Source organism: Petaurus breviceps, unplaced genomic scaffold (genome assembly GCF_028583685.1).
Source record: "Petaurus breviceps papuanus isolate PSGF00001 unplaced genomic scaffold, PetGlider_PUasm1.0 567, whole genome shotgun sequence".
NCBI classification, from domain to species: Eukaryota; Metazoa; Chordata; class Mammalia; order Diprotodontia; family Petauridae; genus Petaurus; species Petaurus breviceps.
The window spans coordinates 2,400,859-2,421,857 of NW_027186383.1; the positions used below are offsets into that span (position 1 = coordinate 2,400,859).

The 20,999-nt window shown below is 44.4% G+C and overlaps 1 protein-coding gene across 1 annotated transcript in view; it reads left to right on the plus strand.

The window, feature by feature from the left end:
* The first annotated feature begins 7,716 nt into the window (after positions 1–7,716).
* The window catches only part of LOC138173216 (aryl hydrocarbon receptor-like), a 76,441-nt gene continuing 63,158 nt past the window's right edge, over positions 7,717–20,999 (plus strand). Inside the window, exons 1-2 of the mRNA XM_069103129.1 lie at positions 7,717–7,841; positions 10,485–10,672. Of these exons, the coding sequence (XP_068959230.1) occupies positions 7,801–7,841; positions 10,485–10,672 (229 nt within the window). The 5' untranslated portion in view covers positions 7,717–7,800. The remainder of the gene's footprint in view (positions 7,842–10,484; positions 10,673–20,999) is intronic.

Consider the following 20,999-nt stretch of genomic DNA (forward strand, 5'->3'; position numbering starts at 1 on the left):
GAGAGAGAGAGAGAGACAGAGACAGAGACAGAGAGAGACAGAGAGAGAGAAGGAGGAGGAGGAGGAGGAGGAGAAAAAGAAGAAGTTAATAGAAGAAAATATTTAAGTGACTTGTCTAGTGTCATGTCACTAGTTAGTGTCTGAGGACTGGAGTTCAGGTCTTCCTGACTCCAGACTCAGAGCTCTTGCCACTATACCTGTTGTCCTGTTATATGGCAGTAAAACTGACAAGGGGCAGCTCACTTGCATAGCGGATAGAGTGTTGGGCTCAGAATTAGGAAGGCCTGAGTTCAAATTCAGCCTCAGATACTTACTAGCAATATGAATTTGGACAAGTCACAACCTCTATTTGCCTCAGTTCCTCAGTTCTATAAAATGAGTACACACTGGAGGAGGAAATGGCAAACAACTCCAGGATCTTTGCCAAAGAAATCCCCATATATGAGTCCACGGGGTCACACAGAGTTAGACAGGACTGAACTACTGGATAACAACAACCAAAACTGATAATCTAAATGAAATGTATAAATGTTTACAAAAATATAAACTGCCCAGATTAACAGATGAAGGAATAGAATTTTTTCCTTTTAAATAGCATTTTGTTTTTTCTAATTACATGTAAACACAATTTTGCCATTCACTTTAAATAAAATTTTGAGTTCCAAATTCCCCCCCTTTCCTCCTTAAGGTGGTAAGCAATTTGATATAGGTTATATATTTGCAATCTTGCCAAATATATTTCCATATTAGTCATGTTGTGAAAGAAGAAACGACAAAAGAAAGACACCGCCACAAATATTGAATCTGCACTCAGATTCCATCAGTTCTTTCTCTGAATGCAGATAGTGTTTTCCATCACGAACCTTTTGGAATTGTCTTGGATCATTGTGTTGCTGAGAAGAGCCAAGTCAATCACAGTTGATTATAACACAATGTTGCTGTTACTGTGTACAGTGTTCCCCTGGTTCTGCTCACATCAATTTATATCAGCTCACTTAAGCCTTTCCAGGTTTTTCTGAAATCTGCCTGCTCATCATTTCTTATAGTACAATAGTACTCCACTACATTCATATACCACAAGTTGCTCAGCCATTCCTCAATTAATGAATTTCCCTTCAATGGAACTAAAATAATCCAATCTTGGAAAAAATTAAATAAGCCGTCAATGAGCGCCCTAAGAAAAAATAAATCACCACTACCCAAGAGATTTCCAAATGAATTCTACCAAACATTTAAGGAACAATTAATTAATCAGCAATTAATTGTAATACTACATGAACTATTTTGAAAAAATATATGTAAAGAAGTCCTACTAAATTCCTTCTTTTGACACAAATAGGGTTTTGATACTTTAACCAGAGAGGAAAATCAGATAAATGAAACTGTAAATCAATCTCTTTAATGAATATTAATGTAAAAAACTGAGTGAAATACTAACAATGAAAGTACTGCAATGCATCACAAAGATCATATCCTATGTCCACATGGAATTTATACCAGGAAAGTAGGGTTGGTTTAATATTAGGAAAACTATTATCATAATCGACAGTATCAATAACAACAAAAATCATGATTATATAAATGATGCAGAAAAAGTATTTGACAAAATATTCCTTTTAAAAACACTAGAAATTATAGGAATCAATGGAACCTTTCTTCAAATGTAAGTAGCGTATGTCTAAAACCAAGTGTATTACCTGTAATGGGGATAAACTTGAAGTCTTCCAAGTAAGATGAGAAGTGAAGCAAGGATGTTCATTATCACCACTGTTACTCAGTATTGTACTAGAAATACTAGATATAAAAATAAGACAAGAAAAAGAAATTGAAGGAATAAAAATAGGCAATGAGGAAAGAAAACTATCACTTTTACAGATGATATGATGGTATACTTAGAGAATCAACTAAAAAATAGTGGAAATAATTAAGAACTCATGAGGACTAGCAAGCATATGCACCTCAGGAGAATTTCTGGCTGGGGACATTCCTATCAATTCATCCAAAATGATGACTCTAAGTTGAAGCTATAATTCTTAACTGTAATGCTCTAGGACTCAGACACAGACACTAATACACACACACACATACACACACACACGCACACACACACAGACACACACACAGACACACACACACACACACACACACACTTCTGTAAATAAGAGGGAATCACATTTCCTTCCTGGACTCAATGGGGCCCACTTTGACCTGCATCCAGGGAAGCCTCTCAGCTCCCAGCTGCGGAAAGTTAAGTCAGAACATACCCAAAGAGAGACAAACCAAAGAACCACCTTTTGCTCTGTCCCAGGTGTATGTTCAGAAGGTCTTTAAATACTCCTCATCTAGCTAGGTAAAAAAAAAAGCATTTATTGAGCTTCTGCTCTGGGTCAAATATTATGCTGGTAATTGGGGAAATAAAGTCAAATAAATTCCCATATTGGCCATGTTGAAAACTCTATGTCTTATTCTGTGTCTTCAGTGCAGCCCCTCTCTGTCAGGAGGTCAGTAACGTTCTCCATCACTGATCCTCTGGAATTATGATTGGTCATTCTTTTTAACAGAGATCTTAAGTCTTTCAGATTTGTTCCAGTGCTGTTGTCATTGTATAAATGATTCTCCTGGTTCTTCCCTCTGCATCAGATCATACATACAAGCTTCCTCAGGTTTCTCTGAAACCATACCCTGGCTCATTTCTTAGAGCACAATGGTATTCCATCACATGTATGTACCACAATATGTTCAGTCATTCCCCAGTTGATGGACAACCTCTTACTTTCTTATTCTTTCCACCACAAAAAAAGTTGCTGTTGATATTTGGTCAAAGGATATGAATGGGCTATTATCAAGGGTAGAAATACAAGCTATCAATTCCTATTTAACTGCTGTTCTTCAGAAACCCTGTCTACCATAGGTCCCCAGGTCCTCTGAGTAACAGCAAAAGTCTGTGCAAAAATGACTAATATGGAAATATTTTACATGATGGCACATATATAAACTATATTGGACTGCTTACCATCTCAGGGACAGGGAAGGGGAGGAAAGAAAATTGGGGTAGAATTTAGAAATCAAATTTTTAAAAAATGTTTAAAAATTGTTTTAATATGTAATTGGGGCAAAAGAAAATATTATTTTTAAAAAGCTCATGGAGAAGGAAAGACCATTTAGCAAGAGATCACTCTTTATCATGATTGAAGAACATAGCCTCTTTTCAGGTAATACCTGACCCCTGAGCACAAATTCCCTTAGATAATAGGCACTCAACTCTATCTGTTTGGATCTGTTTTATAGTTATCTTGATTTCTCATAAAGTCATTAGCTTCCAGTTGCTTCAATTTAATTTTGAAGGAATTATTCTTTTCAGTGAGTTTTTGAAATTCCTTTTGCATCTGGCAAATTCAGCTTTTTAAGGCATTCTTCTCCTCATTGGTTTTTTGGGCCTCTTTTGACATTTGAGTTAGTCTGCTTTGTAAGGTGTTATTTTCTTTGGTGTGTTTTTGGATCTCCTTTAGCAGGCTGTTGCCTTATTTTTCATGATTTTCTTGCATCGTTCTCATTTCTCTTCCCAATTTTTCCTCCAATTCTCTGACTTGATCTTCAAAATCCTCCTTGTGCTCCTCCACGGACTGTGACCAATTCCTATTTTTCTTGGACGCTTTTGACTTTGTTGTCCTCTTTCAATTCCATGCTTTGATCCTCTTTTGTCCACAAAAAAGGATGGTATGGTCTGATTGCGCTTCCTCTGTTTGCTCATCTTGCCAATTACTTGACTTTGGAGCTCTTTGCCACGGTAGAACTCTTCTTACAGAATGAAGAGAGCTTTGTCCCAAATTGCTGGGGTTTTCACAGCTGCTGTAGCTATTAGTTGGGTGCCCTCTCTACAACCCCCACAAGCTCTGGCACACTGGCCACACACCCCAGGACCACCATCCAAGAGTGTGATCCAGATCCAAGCAGGTTAAAGCAAGAGGGATTATGCTCTGAATGGTTGCTCGGTCCCCCTACAATCTGCAGGCCAGGAGCTCTGGAAGCAGCCACGTGGTGGTAGTGTGCCCCCACCACTTCTTACCCCAGGTGCAGGGGCCGGATCCTACTCTTCCTTCACCCTTCCAACAGAGTTCCCCACTGACCTTTTATTTTCTCTTTGGCGTTTATGGGTTGAGAAGTCTGGAAACTGCCGCAGCTGCTGGTGATTCACTCTCCTGAAGTCTGCTCTGGCTGGTCTGGGTTCTCATTGGGGCAGCCCTGGGGCCACAACTGCAGCTCAAGTGGGTCTGCCGTTGGCTCACAGAGAGCTGTGATAGACCCTTCCTGTCACCTGCCAGGCTTCCCTTAGTGGGAGATTTGATTTTCTCTGTCTCTTTGTGGGTTCTGAGTCATTTTTTTTACAGGTATTGGAAGTGGTTGGAGCCAGGGCCCAGGCCAAATTTGTGCTTTTACTCTGCTGTCTTGGCTCCACCTCCCAACTCTTCTTTATCTGAACCAACCTTAGAGAAATACTGATTGAGGGCTACCAAGAATGGGATTTACTTTCCTGCAAGGGAAAGCACTGTGTAGTCAGAGTTTCATCCTCATCACTCAGCAGGTCTACGGACTTATCAAATACAGATAAATTTTAAGAAGAATTTGTCAAACATCAACTCTGTGCTACCCTTTTGTTTGCACTGGGTCCTGGGGACATAAAGGCATAAATAAAACAGTAGCTGTCCTCGGGCTTATATCAGGGATGGGGAATCTGAGGCCTGGAGGCCACATGTGGTCTTCTAGGTCCTCAAGTGTGGCCTCTTGACTGAGTCCAAGTTTTACAGAACAGATCCTTTTAATAAGGGGATTTGTTCTGTGAAGTTTGGATTCAGTCAAAGGGTGACACTTGAGGACCTAGAGGGGCACATATGGCCTTGAGACTGAAGGTTCCCCACCCATGGCTTATATTCTATTGGAGGAAACACCATGGACATAGTTAAGTAAATGCAGAAGGGACAGTTAGGTGGCACGGTGGATGGAGCCTTGGGCCTGGAGCATGGAAGAGTCATCTTCCTGAGTTCAAATATGGCTCCAGATACTTACTAGTTCTATTACCCTGGGAAAGTCACTCAGCCCGGTCTGCCTCAGTTTCCTCATCTGTCAAACGAGCTGGAGAAAGAAATGGCAAACCACTCCAGTGTCTTTGCCAAGAAAGCCCCAAATTGGGTCATGAAGAGTCAGAAATGACTGAACAACAACAAAATACAAAGTAGGTACAAATAAGTATAAAATGACTGTGGAGAGGCAACTAAGAACATAGGAAGAACGTAGGAAGGAAAAATTGAGCTGAGCCTTAAAGGGAGCTGGGGGATCAAGGGGTCAGAGATAAGGAAGGAGATCATTTAATGTATGGGGGACAGACCATGGAAAGCCCAAGGGAGGAGAGAGAATACTTTTTGTGAGTCATTCAACAAACATTTATTGATCACTTTCTATATACAGATACTTTTCTAATACTGGGGATACACACATAAGCAAGGGAGGAAATTCCTTCCTCCAAGGGGTTTTGACAGCACATAAAAGGGAGCTGGGAAGTTGTGGCTGCTCCAGGGTGGAATGAGGTGGAGATGGATGGGAAGTGACCCAGAGCCTGCTCCAGCTCCCAGATGGGACCCCAGAGCCTGAGGGGCAGGGTTCAAGGTTTGGATGGGAGGGGAATAAGGAATAAGTCAGAAAAGGTCAGCTAGAGCCAAGTGTGAAGGAATTTAACTAAAATAAGTATTTGTGGTTTCTGCTGGAGGCTGGAGGGCACTGCCAAACTGGAGGGGAGTGCCGTGGTCCTGGGTGTGCACCAGGGCTGGAGAAGCTGGAGTCAAGGAGACCAATCAGAAGCCTTCTGCAAAGCCAAGTGCTGGAGATCTAAAACAAGATGGGGAATATGTGAATAGAGGGAAAAGAATTGATCAATCAATGTGTATCAAGCACCTACTATGTGCTAGACACTGTGCTGAGCCCTGTATGTGACTGATTTGAGTGATAGTTGGAAAGAATATCATTCAGAGGCTCTTCATGGACTTGGAAAAGTCACTTGATGTGTCTGAGTCTCAGTTTCCTCATCTGTTATAAAGGGTTTTGAATTAGATGCCTCGGAAGCCCCTTGAAGCTCTAGACTGTGACTCTACTGTGGGGATAAAGCAATGTGTTGGCAACTGAGTGCTATGGAGCTGGGGGGGGGGGAGAGAGGGATTCTTGGAGAACCCTGACCTTGAGCAGTGGAACACTGGATGGTGGGAGGACCCTGGGCTTCACTGGGGACCGAAGGAGTCCTCTGCTGGACACATCGAATCACATGATCTACTGAGGGAGGGACCCCTGAAACTGTCAAAGTTCCCCCTGCAGAGCCAAGTTGGGGAGCCCTGCTGAGCCTGGCAGGCAAAAGCAGAGATCCCTAAACTTAACACTCCCTCAGCCTGCCTTTTCCATGGGGGCCCCAAACACATTCCAACTCTCTCTGCTCCAGAGGAGCTGAAGAATTGGAATTCCCAAAGATGTTCCCCTCCCATTCAACCTTTTCCACAGCTGATGGCACCCCCACTCTGCCTGATTGTGCAGGGAGCATGGCCCCCCCCAAGCCATTCAGCAAAATGGCCAAGTCAATGAAAATGTAGTAAACTCCCACTCTCTGTACAGCCAAGTAGCTCCACAGGCCCCAGGAACAAGCTCCTTGGACTTGTCTCCCAAGCAGGGAGTTTGCTCCTTCTTCCTCTCCCCTTTCGGAATCCTTGGCTTCCTTGGATCTCACTCGGTGGCTCCCTGCTGCAGGAAGTCTGGCACCCTCCGCTCTCTGCTTGACTTAGAGACCTGGGGTCAGGCAGTCTCATTTTTGTCTTCTCCGGAGCCCAGAGCAGTACCTGGCACACAGACACGAAATGACTGTGGGACTGGACTGTGGGATAGAAGACAGCAACACCTAGTGCTGATCCTTGGGACTTCAAATTCTACTTGGGCAGGTTGTGCGCGGCTTTAGGTTTGCTCTCTTGTAAAACGAGGAGATGGGGATGCTTGGCTTCTCAGACCTCTTCCAGGCCCAAATCTCTGCCCCCGCACTGTTCCTGTTCTGACACACACGAACAGCGCTGGCTTGGGCCTCCCCTCTGGGATCACCCTGATCTGCAGAGCTCCCTGGGCTCTGTCTCTTACGGGACGGAGACTAGGAATCGCCCTGACGCACCCTTCCAGGGCCTCGGTTTGGATGTGCCCCCGGACCTCCAGGAGCTGCCTCCCTCCTGTTGGAGAGGCTGCTGTGTCCTCCGCGAGCTGGCAGCAGGCGCGGCCGCCTGAGCGGCTGGAGGTGCTGTCTGAGGGAGCAGCCAAGGACGCAGGAAGCCAGGCTCGCGTGGAAAGGAAGCCTGCGCCGGCCGGACAGCCCGGAGGCAGGGCCAGCAGGGCAGCGCTCGGAGGAACGACGCTGGTGCCAGGCGCAGGTGCCCAGAGCGCGGCTTCGTCTCGTGCTGCCGAATCGCGGGCTGCTCAGAGCTGAGCCAAGCTAGGCGGGGTGACGGGCCGGGCCGGGGAGGGGACAGTCTGGGGGAGGGCAGGGAGCACTCTCTGCTTTCCTCTGTGTCTCCGCCCCGCGAACAGCCAGACCCCGAGCCCGAGCCCCGCAGAGGCTTCCCGCACCAGCCCTCTGCCTTCAGCCCCACCAGAGGCGGGAGGCGCGAGCCGTCCAAGGGGAGGGAGGCCCGGTCTGCTCCCGCCTTCCCCCCAGTCCGCTCAGTGCCCGACCTGGGCCCCCCAGAGTCTATCGCACCCCAAGCTCGAGCCTTTGCCGACGGCACCATGTACGCTGGCCGCCGACGGAGGAAGCCCGTGCCCAGGACGTGAGTGTCAGCCCCTCCGGAGGGCAGGGGGCCAGAGCGGAGAGTCGGGGCAGGGGGAGAACTCCGCGCGGCCGCTCATTCCGGGGAGGGGGCGGGGGTGCCCAGGGAGAAGATGTGATTCCCGGGAGAGAGTCACGGCCCTGGTTTAGTGGCGTCCTCTGCGTCCTGGGGTCAGTGTCGGGTGGGCCCTGGGGGTGAACCTCGGGTCCGGGTACGGCTCCTCCTGAGAAGCAGCGGAACTCTTGAGGCCACCAAAAGGGTCGAGAAGAAAAGGCTAGGGGGGAAGAGGCGGAGGACAGTCTACTGGCCCGTCCATTCTCCCTCTGGTCTCCTTCTGTTCGTCCAGTCCATTCAGGGTCCTCCTCCTTCCCATGCCCTTGGGCAAGTCCCTGCTCCTCTCTCCGGGCCCTAAAGGGAAGGGTCGGGACGGCGGCGCCTTTCTGCTCCCTTCCTGAGCTGTGTCCTCAGCCTTAATTCACTCTCTTCCCTTGGGGAGTAGAAATAGGTCCCAGCAAGCAGTTCCCGGCTCTTTGCCTGAGAGTCGGGGGTCCTGCTTTGGAGGGTGACTTTGCTGCTCACTGGCCGAGGGTCCCTGCTCAGGGAGGGTCCTTTCCTTTCTCCGCCTGGGGTCCTCACGGACACCGTCTGGGTTTAGGGATCTGTCGCTCACAGATCTGGGCCACATTCAACAAGGAAAAATTTCTTATGAGCGAGCGGCTCCTGGGGTCCTGCCGTAACTTCACTTGGGGCGGGGGGGGGGGGGGGGGGGAGTGGGGGGGGTGGATTAGGGGCTCAGGAGACACAGGATGGGGAACAGGGAGAGGGATGGAAACTCTCCCCTTTCTCAGTCACCGCTGAAAAGTGACTACAGAATAAGGCACTTGATTTGGGGTCAGAAGTGTGTGCAAATCTAGCGGCTGCCCCACAGCTACCTGTCTGCCTTGGGCTCCTCTTTGACCCTCAGTTTCTTCATCTATAAAATGAGCAGGATTGGACTAGATGACGTCTGAGATTCCCCTTGGAGTCAGACGGCCGGGTTTCAAATACTGTTTCTACCCATTCCCTCGGTAGGGCTTCGGGCAAGTCCCTTTCCCTCTCTGGGCCTCAATATCCTGAAGCACTAAAAGACAGGGCTGGACTAAACAACCCCCAGTTCTGTTCCAGCCTCTAGGCCCCGGCAGCTAGTTTTTTGGGGCGGAGTTGCAGGAGTGTTCAGGCCTGATGATGTTAATTGTTTTTCTTTGGTTATCCGGTGGGGCCTGGCCCCTGATTGCCCTAGGGGCGGGAGGTGCTTTGCTCTGCTTCCAGAGGAGGAGGAGCTGGGGGAGAGCTATACAACACCGCCCCCCCCTCCGACCACCGCCCTAGGACCTTCCCCCTTGTTCATTTCCCACTGTCTGCCCCCTAGGATCAGAGGCTATTGGCAGCAGCGCCATCACCAATGCCAAGACCAGTACCATTGCCCGTTTTCCTGAGGGGAAACTAAAGGCTAGAGAGTATTTTCCCAAGATCACTTTACCTAATCAGTGGGATTTGAACCCATATCCTTCAGCTCCCTCCTGAACTTTGGCTGTCCTACCTCCTCCAGCTCCTACAGGCTCTTTCCTGGGACACAAATATTTCAGCCCAGTTTCCATTCTGCAAGGGAGGCAAGTGAAACATTTCCCCCTGGTTCCATCACTACCCCCTCTTTCCCCATCTCTGTCTGGCCTGGATGTATAATGGCTGCCATGAGGCTGGCATCTCCAGCCCTGAAAGAAGATGACCAGGGACAGCAGTTAGTTGCTTCTCTGTTCTGAGCAGAAGGCCTAGGCTGCCTCTTCCCTTTTCAGATTGGAACAGATTTGAATTTTTCCAATAAATGGTTCCAGTTGGAAGCCTTCATTTCAGAAAGAATATTTTCTCTCCTCACCTCTGCATCTTAAGAAGGAGCAGAAAACTATTAACTTAAGGCATCCAAGCCAGGACAGAACGCAAGTTCCGTGCTTTGTTGTCATTTGATTATAGAGTGGAGATGTGATTATAGATTATAGAGTGTCCAGATGTGGCCACATTGTGTAGGAGACCTAGATGATCTGACCATCTCTGTGCCTGACTGGTGCATTAGGAGATGTCTACAGGCTTTGGAGAGGGACATAGAGGGCTTTGTTGATCCTCACTCTGAAACTGTGTGATCTTAACGTAGGCCAAAACATGGAAAGGTGGTGGGACAGAAGGTCTTGACTCTGCCCTGGGCCTTCTTGGAAGGTGTCTTGGTGATCTTGGATTTAGGAAAGGGACACTCTAAGTCCTGGCCAGGAAGGCAGCCCCTCAAAATGCTGTTTGAATTGAACTGGAACCCTGAGAAACGGGACCATTCCCCTGTAGGAGGGGTGAGCTCTTTTATGGTCCTTTCTTTGAGTCAGAAGACCCAGGATCACAAGCTAAGGACGAACCAAACAGCTTGCAGCCTTCCTATTAGTCAGGGGTTCCCAGGTCAGATGATTCAAAGAAAGCTTGGGGGTGTGTGGTTAGAAGCCCTCTAATGAGTACTGCATCCTCCTCTCCCTTGTTTCCTGAGGACTAGCAATGGTTGGGAGCAGGAAGGGGAAGGCCTACCATTGTAACATGTCTGCCTTTGCCCCTCCCACCCCCCAACTGCAGGGCCAAGTTGCCTCCCTCTGAAGGTGTCAAGGCAAACCCCTCCAAGCGGCACCGGGAGAGGCTGAACTCTGAGCTGGAGTGCCTGGCCAGCTTGCTGCCCTTTCCCAATGAGGTCATCTCCAGCTTGGATAAATTGTCCATCCTCCGGCTTACTGTCAGCTACCTGCGGACTCAAAGCTTCTTCCAAGGTAAGTCCTGGGCCCCTGGTTCACTCCAGATCTTGCACAAGGGGAGTAGAAAGGGCAAGGGGCTATCTCCCACAAGGAAAGGGTGGTTGAAAAATGCTTTGTTCTCTTCTTTAAAGTGCTTTGGAAGTGGCCACTATGATTCCTATGACCATCATCATTGGTATCAAATCCTCCTCCCAAATAAGACCTTCCTGACTCAATGGATCTTAGTAGGATTCCATTTCTTGTCTCAACAAGAACAAATTAAATTCTTTTCCATCATGTGAGGAAAAGCAAGTGAATGCTGAAATTGCTAAGATGGGTCATTTTCCAAAGAGGAATATGGAGCTTCCTTGGGTACCTTGGACTATTTCAAAACAAACATGGCATGGAGATGAATATTGAGTACGAGCTCTTGGTAGTAAGTTGAGTGCAGATCTGCAGGAAGGCTAGTGAAAGCTTCAAAACCAATTGATTTCCTTTGAAGATAATAGTTTTGCAGTCCAGTTATATTCCATCTTCTGAAAATGTTCACCTTTTGCAGTGCAATTTCTTCGATCCTAGCCTTTCAAATGAGCTAGACAGAACACGAAGAAGGAGGAAATCTTGTCTTAGTGGGCTCTGATCTTTCTCCTGGAGGAAAAAAGCAATTCCAACTCTGAAAGTCATAGATCAATTGAAAACAAATTCCTTCTCTAGAGGAAATCTATATAGATTATTGCTCCAGGAAAGAGAAAAATGTAAACACCCCTGCCCATCTATTTGAATCACCCTACCACACTCGCTTAGACCTGGCAGCTACAATCCTGGCTACAAGACAGTAGCTGGCTTGCCAGGCTCATGTCCTTTCTGTTTTCCCTTAAGCTCCTTCCATGATCTCTTTCTTTACACCATGCAGCCTAGTTTCCATAGAAAGATGAGGAGCGTTCCCACTCCGTGATTCTATTTTCGGATAGATCTTGTTTTCATTTAAAAGGAGATCTTTGTTGTTTTGGCCATACTTAATGTTTTCTCCATTTGGAAGTTATTCAGATAAACAATCAGAAATATTTATCGAGCATGCTTCCATTCATTGGTTTGAGGAGCATCTGTTTGTGCTGGGATGTCAGCTGCTCCTCCAGATGTGGTTTTTGTGTTTGTACATGTTTATATGCGTGTGTCTGTATGTGTATTTGTGTCAGAGATAGCAGCATTGGTAATTGGAACTCACCAGTTCACACTGCAGAAACAGGGTCTCTAGGCATCGATTATTGCTTGATGTTTAGCCCGTCTAGTGACATGTTGGGCAAATATGCTTCCATTCTCGCCTTCCATCTTCATTCCCTTTTTATAGCCTTAATACCTTTCCAAGTCTTCTCCTACTCTAGCATTGCTGACACAGTAGTTCTTCAGTGTCCTTTGTCATACTTTGGTATAGACAGTTCCAAGAATGGCATTGAAATGAATGTATGGTTAGAATGAAGGTCAAATGATGCTACTGAAAGTCACAAAGTGATTGAAGGATGCTCTTCTTTGCTGCATTGAATTGGTCTTTTGACCTTAATTAGGAAGCTAAAAACAAGCTGTTATCTAGATAAGCAATTGTTTTACATTGTTTTTGCATCCTTAAAAAATCCAACAGATTTGGAACATTTTTATTTGATAGCAGACTTCTTCGGCACTGTATGAGGTGTGCTTTCGAGAGCATCAGTTTATTCTAGGGCGTACACACTCCTCCAGGCATATGCAGATGTGTACGTGTGTGTTTGTGAATGTACTCTGGGTTCTGGGGTATGGATGTGGTATCGTATGAACCAATTCATGTTTAAAGAAATCTGGACAGTGGGTTTGTCTGCCATTTCATCATTTGTTTTGCTGCATCCTCTCTAATGACGTGTCTATTAAATGAACTTTCATCATCACCATCACCTTCATCATCCCTTCCCTTTTATAGGAATACCTTAATACCTTCTCATGTCTTTTCCTATCCTTGCTCATTTAATATGATTTAAAATTGAAGAATGTTTTGCATAAAATGTCTAGTGGTATTTTAAGTCAGTGCATTACTTATTTAATGGTAGTGGGAATTGTGTTATCCTCAGTTTCAAAGAAAGCAAGGAGGAACATAATTAGTTGGTAAATGTGTCTTTTCCAGGCTTACTGAATACAATTATGTTGTGACCATCAATGAATTTTCCAAAAATATCTGTTTGAAAAGGATTTATATTTCTAGCTAAAAGAAATTGCCTGCACTTGATACCTTACTCCTTATTTTATTTTAAACATTTTTTCTAAATGGGAACTGACCTGAAGTCACTCCACTTGTAGGGTGATTGGAAAGAGCCTTTTTCTCTTTAATGGTCGCCATCTAGTCTTTGCTTTCCTTTTCCTAATAACAACCTTATTTCACATTTTGTGGGCTTGTTTTTTAGCTTGAACTCTTCTCCTGAATTAGCAAGCAAACTACGTCCAATGAAATTCTCTCCGCCACCTAGTGCTATTTCAGAAAGCATGTCTAATGAATCAGTAGTGAAGCAGGAAGAGAACATGTATTGAAAATAGAAATAATAAGAATTTAATTTTTGTTGTTGTTCGGTCATTCAGTCGTGTCTGACTCTTTGTGACCCCATTTAGAGTTTTCTTGGCAAAGATTCTGGAGTGGTTTGCCATTTCCTTCTACTGTGGGAATTTAATAGATTCATGCAATATTTGGGATTTCAAAAAAAAAAGTGTGCTTGGAATCATCACAGTTATTTTTTTTTTTTGTTATCTAAAACCCATATGTGTTTTTTTTTTCCTTGAGTCGACCATGTTGTTTGTTGGAAGTCAGTGGTGCAGTGTAGCCATTGGGCTCTTCTGGGGCATTAATAATGTAAAACTTGCAGCTAAAGACTTTCTCAAAGGGAGGAGGGGAGGCAGGGATGCCTTCAAACAGCAGCTTGGAAAGGGCTCATCAAGTCACCAAGAATCTAAATGTGGTTATTTTCTACTGGAGATGAAATTCTTCCAATATAACCATGCATCCAAATAAGCAAAATGGAGACCAACATGGATGGATCCAGGGAAGAGTCCTCACTAATGAGGGGCTGGAAGACTAAAGAACTTTTTAAAAAGTCTGTAGACTCTTCAGAGGAACAGATGCCATTTTTGTTTAATAAAATGTGAGTTTCTCCCAATCTTTACTTAAGGTTAACCCTGAGTAACGGACATAACATCTTGTAGCCTTAGTTTTCTCATCTTTAAAATGAAGAAGTTTGACTCTAAGTTCCCTTCCAACTCAAAATCTACAATGCTATGATTCTAACATATGCATGCAGTCATATAAACAAAGGAGAGGTCATTGTGGATGAATCTAGGATGGAGTGTCTTGACTAATGATGGTCTGGGAAGGAAAGAAGGAAGGAAGGAAGGAAGGAAGGAAGGAAGGAAGGAAGGAAGGAAACGTTTATTAAGTGCTTACAATGGGTCAAACATTATGTAAGTGCTGAGGATACAAATACAAGCAAAAAGAAAGATGCTTTCTGTCCTCAGGAACACAATACACGAAAGGGATCTGAAAGGGGAAGGAGGGAGAGGGAGATGCAGATGGCTAGCCCAACCCCATGATATTGTAGCCTGAAAAGTCTGGTCTACTTGGGTCTTGCCACAACACAAGGACTGTAAGAGAAACTCACCAATAAGAGAATGTTAAGCCTCTGACACGAAGCTATAGATACAATGCACACAGAGAGAGTTATTCTTATTTAATCAATTCACCACTTTCTTCCCATTCTTGGGGGTAATTTTGAGGTTCAGAACCTAACTGCCCCCATTACTGACACAGATAGGAAACAGCATATGGTCCTCACATGCCTGGCAATGTATTTAAGGCAGTTAGATGATACAGTGGATAAAGTGCTCTTCCTCGAGTCAGGAAAGACATCTTAAACTCATTATGTTCAAAACTGAACTCGTTATTTCCTCCTAAACACTTCCCCTTGCCCCTTCCCTAGTACTGTAGTGGCTACCACCATGCTCCCAGTCCCTTGTGTTCACAGAATAGGAGGCATTCTGGATTCCTTACTATCTTTCCCCACTGCCCCCATATCCAACATGGCACTGAGCTCTATTGATTTTACCTCTGCAAACTGTCAGAATGTGCCCCCTTCTCTCCTCAGACATTGCCCCTACTCTGGTCGAGACCCTCCTCCTCTCACGCCTGGATTACTGGAATAGCCTTCGGACAGGTCTGCCTGCCTCAGATCTCTCTCCACTCCAATCCATCCTCCATTCAGCCACCAAGTGATTTTCCTAAAGTGCAGGTCTGGCCATGTCACCCCCATACTCAATAAACTCCAGTGGCCCCTATTGCTTCTAGGAGTAAATATGAGATGCTCTGTGAGGCATTAAAAGCCCTTTATAACCTAGCTGCCTTCTGCCTTTCCAGTCTTATTAAACCTTACTCCCCAACACTTTGATCCAGTGACTCTGACCTAATGCCTGTTCCATCCACAAGACACTCTATCTCTTGACTCCAGGCACTTTCTTTTTTTTTTCTTTTTGGAGGGAAATTGGGGTTAAGTGACTTGCCCAAGGTCACACAGCTAGTAAGTGTTAGGTGGCTGAGGTCAGATTTGAACTCAGGTCCTCCTGACTCCAGGGCCTGTGTTCTAGTCACTGCGCCACCTAGCCGCCCCTCACTACAGGCACTTTTTCTGGCTGTCCCCCTGCCTCAAAGGCTCTCCTTTCTCCACTCTAACCACTGATCTCCCTGGCTTCCCTTAAATCTCAATTTAAATCACACTTTCTACAACAAGCCTTCCCCAAGCCCTCCTAATCCCAATGTCTTCGTTCTGTTCAGTATGTCTTCGTTCTGTTCAGTATGTCTTCGTTTTCTTGTCTAGAGCTTTCATTATGTATGTTAGTTTGCATGCTCTCTCCCCCTTCAACTGCAAGCTCACTGAGGGGAGCAATTGTCTCTGGACTTTTTTGTATCCCCAGCATTTGGCACAGTGCCTGGCACATAGTAGGAACTTAATAAATGTTTATTAATTGATTGATAGGAAAATTTCAGTTCAAATCTTGTTTCAGATGTCCACTAGTTGTGAAATCCTGGGTGAGTCACTTAAGCTGTCTGACTTAATTTTCTCATTGGTTAAATGGGGATTATAATAACATTTACCTTGGATAAAATGGGATAATGTTTATAAAGTGCTATATAAATGGTAGCTACTGTTATTGTTATCACATCTAGTACTATTATTATTGTGGTGGTTCAGTCATGTGTGATTCTTCATCACCTCATTCAGGGCTTTCTTGGCAAAGATATTAAAGTGGTTTGTCATTTTCTTCTCCATCTCATTTCACAGATGAGGAAACTGAGGCAAACAGAGTTAAGTGTCTTGCCTAGGGTCATACAGCTAGTAAGTGTCTGAGACCAGATTTGAACTCAGGAAGATGAGTCTTAGGGATCAGGCTGTATGTTGGGTGCACTTCCCAACAATCTGTGTTTTACCACCCACAGTGAGTCTGCACAGAGTAGTAACCTTGGGTCAGTATGTAAGGCATTGGTTGGGGTGCACTCTAGAACCAGTTACCTTTTTGGAGGTACTCATTGCATTAACCTTTCAAAAATAAAAAAGCCTGTAGCATTCCAGTCGACACAATGCAATAAGATTCTGGAGGTTACAGAAGTGCCTTCCTTTTGTTGTGAAAAGGAACTCAATGAATATTTTGGAGAAGAAAGGCAAATAATAATAGAATTGAATTGTTTTAGTCGTGTTATTTTTTTCTCCTGTCAGGCAGATTCTAAGTGTTGCCTGTTTGGGGCAATGTGATGTCTGATACTCTAAGACCTCCTTCCTCAGAGGTGAAGCTGCAAATAGGGTGTTCTGGGGAAGGTACCATTGCACATAGAGTGAGGATGCCCTCCCATAACAGGAAGGGCAAAGCTGAGGACTTTCATGGAGGCAGCTTTGCTGTGGCTGCTTAAAAATGCATCTCTGGGAAGACCCTTCATCTCAGGCCCTGAGCACTCCTCCTCTACACACTGAAGTTTCCTTTTCTTTCAGATTGTGCCAGATCAGAAACATGGAGGGAAATTAAAATTCCCCTCTTGTACCTTAGAATGTGAGTAAAAAGCAATTACCGACACCTAAAGGCTGCTATTACACTTCTGAGCTAGTCCCCAGAAAGCCCGGCAGTGGCCAGAGGAGAGCAGCTCAGGTCCATGATTTAGGATTCCACTTTTTCTTTCATTCCAACTAAGCTCACTGTGGTCAAGGCCACAGTCCTGAGGATTCTTGTTGAGGACTGAGACAGGGAGAGGTCGAGACCCCAAATCCTTAGCTGAATTGTTCAGATCTGATCATCTGCAGGGGATTAACAGGAACTGGATCCACTCTGGGCTCTGAAAAAGGGGCCTCCAGTTTAGAAGACAGTCCCATCTGGGAACAGTTTGGGAGAAGGGGCCAGACAAGAGATGACTGACTAGGGCAGTGGGAAGAAGGCTGGCCTGGGAGCATGGACATCTGGGTTCAAATTCCAGCTCTACCACTTCCTAGCTACTTATGAGACCTTGGAGAGAGACATCTGGAGTCAAGGCCCTGGCTTCAACTCCACTCTTGGACACTTAATCATTTGGTCATCCTGGGCAAGTCACTCCAGTCCTCTCCCCTTTACTTTCCTCATCTGTAAAATGAAGGGGTTGGATTAAATGATCTTTCAAGTTCTTTCTAACTTTGAAGTCAAGAACTCCAAGGCCCAAAGCAAGAGTTCAAGGTCAAAATCATAGAAAATAAGTTTGGAGTTAGAAATGACTTCAGAGGTCAACTAGGCCAATCAGCATGTTTTACAATTAGGAAATAGGCTCAGAGAGATTAAGAGGTGTGTGATTTAGGGACCTCAGAGGTCATCTGACCCAAGCTCATCATTTAACAGATAGGTTGTGATTATAGGATGAGATAGATGATGAGATTTGCCCAGATTGTGTAAGGTTATATAGGAATGGAGACTTGAATCTGGGTCCTCTGACTTGAGGGCACCTTTTGCCAAAGGTCATATGTATAGTATGTATGTATGTATATCTATAAGTGTGTATGTATATCTATATGTGTGTATGTATACCTATATGTGTGTATGCATGTACACACACATATATGTAGTTATACATATGTACTATATACATATATGTATCATGTGTATATATGTGTGTGTATACATGCATATTTCTATCTATCCATCTATCTATCTATCAGAACCAGTATTCATACCCAGATCTTCTGATATAATGTTTTCCTATTTTATGGAAATAAGTTTCTTTAAAGGTCTTTGCTCCATAAGAAGCAGATACAAAGCCCAGAGCTAAGAAGTGGAAGGCCTGACAGGCATAATTGCCCTGGGAGAAGATCTGACTGTTTGCCCACTTCATCTTTAAGTGTTTGTGGGTGGGAGAGGGCAGCGATCTAACCGTGCCCCTGGCTAGCTCTGGGACGCGGCTTAATTCCCGGAGCCCAAACACGCTTTCCTGCTGTTGTGTGTTAGAAGCACTCACTCATTCTCCAAGCCCGGCTGCCTCTCGGTGGGGGGTCTGCCATGCCTAGAATCCACTTTTTGTGACCCCCCGGAGTGAGAGATGTTGTATTTTGGTGTCCTGAATAATGAAAGCCGGCAATCTAGGCATGTGTGACAGCGTGTCCTGTCCGAGGTAAATTCTCAGCATGTAATGTTAACAGACAGGTCAGCCTGAGAGTGATTCACTAGATCTGGAGGCACTGGTAGAGAAATCATGTTTATTCCACAGAAAAGAAATCACCAGAGGCTTATTTACAATTATGTTTAAGGCCCCCTGCTGATACAGGTGCTCTTTCAGCATAACATCTTTCATTTGGATCTGTTGCTGGCAGTCAAGTATGTCAGAATACAATCAAGGAGGAACATGAAGTGAGGACTTTTTCTGATTGCTACTAGGCTTTGATGCATCTGGGATCTCCCCAGTGCAGATTGCCACACTTCCTACATGCCTGATTATGTCTTTCCTGGAATCTGAAGTGGGAATGGGAGGAAGATGTAGCAATGAGGGTCATTTTATAGTTTTTGTGGATCCATGGGTTGTCCAGGCCAAGTACTTCATCAATGAATGACTAGCCTTCTGGTCACTCTTAGCACTAGAAGAGACTAGACCATGGACAGTCTGTTTCTGGGAGCTTTTTCAGACTGGTAGATATTAGCAGAGCTTGTGCTCATCTCAAAAAGGCTTTGAAGAGCTCACATCAACATTTCTTCTCCCCCTCTTCATTTACAATGAGTGAGGTGTGGTCGAAGTGGCAGAAAGACTGTCATTATTGTGCCTAATTAAACATTTCTAGGAATGTCCATGGACATTTCCTTTTAAGTATTTATGCTTTAGAGAGAACATGGCCCTAGGTGGCTCCAAGCAGATGGTCGGGGATTTTCCTCCCTGAATGTGTGAGTATGTGAAGACTGCAAAAGGGTCAATGAGGTTGAAACCTTTAGGAAAAGGTCGAAAAAGGCCTTTGACAGGTCACTGGGTTTGTAAGGAAGACTCTTCCAATTAAAGTTACAGTTCAGAACAGCATTCATAGAGAGTTTGTGTAGGTGCCGAACAGAGGGGTCATGGGACTGAATGTCAGGCAGATGACCCCGTGTGCTTGACAGAGCAGCCTGACATGGACGGGGAGGACAATCAATGTTTGTGGACTTGAAAAGACAGGTCTTAATAGCTGGGAAGTGCTGTTTCTTTTCCTGATAACCTCCGGCATGCCTCTCCAAAGGAATAGCTCAATTGTGGATCTCAGGACCATTCACTCTTAGAGCAGGGAAGGAGTCTCAGAGTTCACTGGGTTTCACCCATACTTGACTATTGCAATTCAATTTAACAATCATTTATTCAACTATTTTTGAGTCTATTAGGCCCTGAAAATCGAACCCAACAAATAAACAAAAACCAATCTATGCTCTCAGGGAGATTACCTTGCTAGATAATCATCCCCAGGCCATCCCCTTAACTGTGGCTGTCCCCAACGTCCTGGCAGGGACTCTGCTGCCTTCTCCCTGTATCTTCGTTTCCCATGGACTCAAGTGTCATGTCACCAGTCCAGTCTCTCTCCTGAGTACCAGGCTCGTGACAATTGTTTCTTAGACATATCAAACTGAATCTCAAAGATGGGATGGATGTCTAAAGCAGAGCTCTGTCTAAAGCTCCACTTTTAAACGTCCCCATTCTTGTCATTCCAGGCACCCAGGCGCACAGCCTCAGTGTTATCCTGGAGTTCTTAGACTCATTTGGTATATATAATTATTTGCCAAATTCTTTTCTTTGGATGTGTTTCTTTTTAAGCAACTTATTCTTGGATTATAAATATTTTTTAACCCCTTCACTAGCCCCTTTTATTTTTTTTAGGTAATTTAGTCCATTTACACTTTATATTGTCATATTAAATTGACGTTATTTGTCATTCTTTGTCAAAGTACTTATTTTGTCAGAAAAGTAGACAATTTCCCTTCTACAACTTATACTAAACCTTACCCAAACATTTCATAATTTATGTTTTATACTTCATTCTTTCCAATACTATTTCTATCCTCATTTAAAATAGGACTTTCCTTTTTGGAATTTTCTATTCTCTCACCTCTCCCTCATCACGTTTTTGCCTACTTTTCTTTGTGTTACAACTACAATAAATTTATTCATTAATTTTTAGTCTCCCCACTTCTGGCTCCCGCAGGTAATAGGGTGTCATCCAGCAGGTAATCCTACACAAGTGCTGTTTTATTTTTCTGTAACTAATTACATTAAGACTGTTCCTAGCTCATCACAACTGTAAAGCAACTAATGATTAAAGTACAATTTAATTTCAGAGTATTTTTAAAAAAATTTTTTCTTTTCTCCTTTATTTCCTTCAGTTTGTCCATTATCCATTTTATTACATCTTGGGGGAAAAATCTGTCTTTCTTTTATATTCTTTGCAGAAACTTTCAATTTAATTTTCTACCAGAGTTTTGATCTTTACTTCTTTATATCCACATTTGTTTCATTGTGTCTGAGTGTTTCTTTGGTGTGCTTTGGGAGGTGTTTTTGGTATGCTTTCACTGACATTTTGATTTTCTTTCAAGGATTTGTGCAGCTTTTTTTGCTGGGTGTTTCTATTGCCCTTCACGAGGAAAATATGGAACACAGGCTCCTTTGCATCCTCCTACTCCATTATCTTCCTGGAATTTAGAACTGCATGTATTACCTAAAAAAAATGGCATACATGAGCATTCACACTCAGGTCATACAGTGGAGTTCATGGCTTTTGAAGCAATGCAGGTTTATATAAATAATATTCTTTTTTTTATTATGTTCTTATGTTAAATGTTGAAAGAGGAA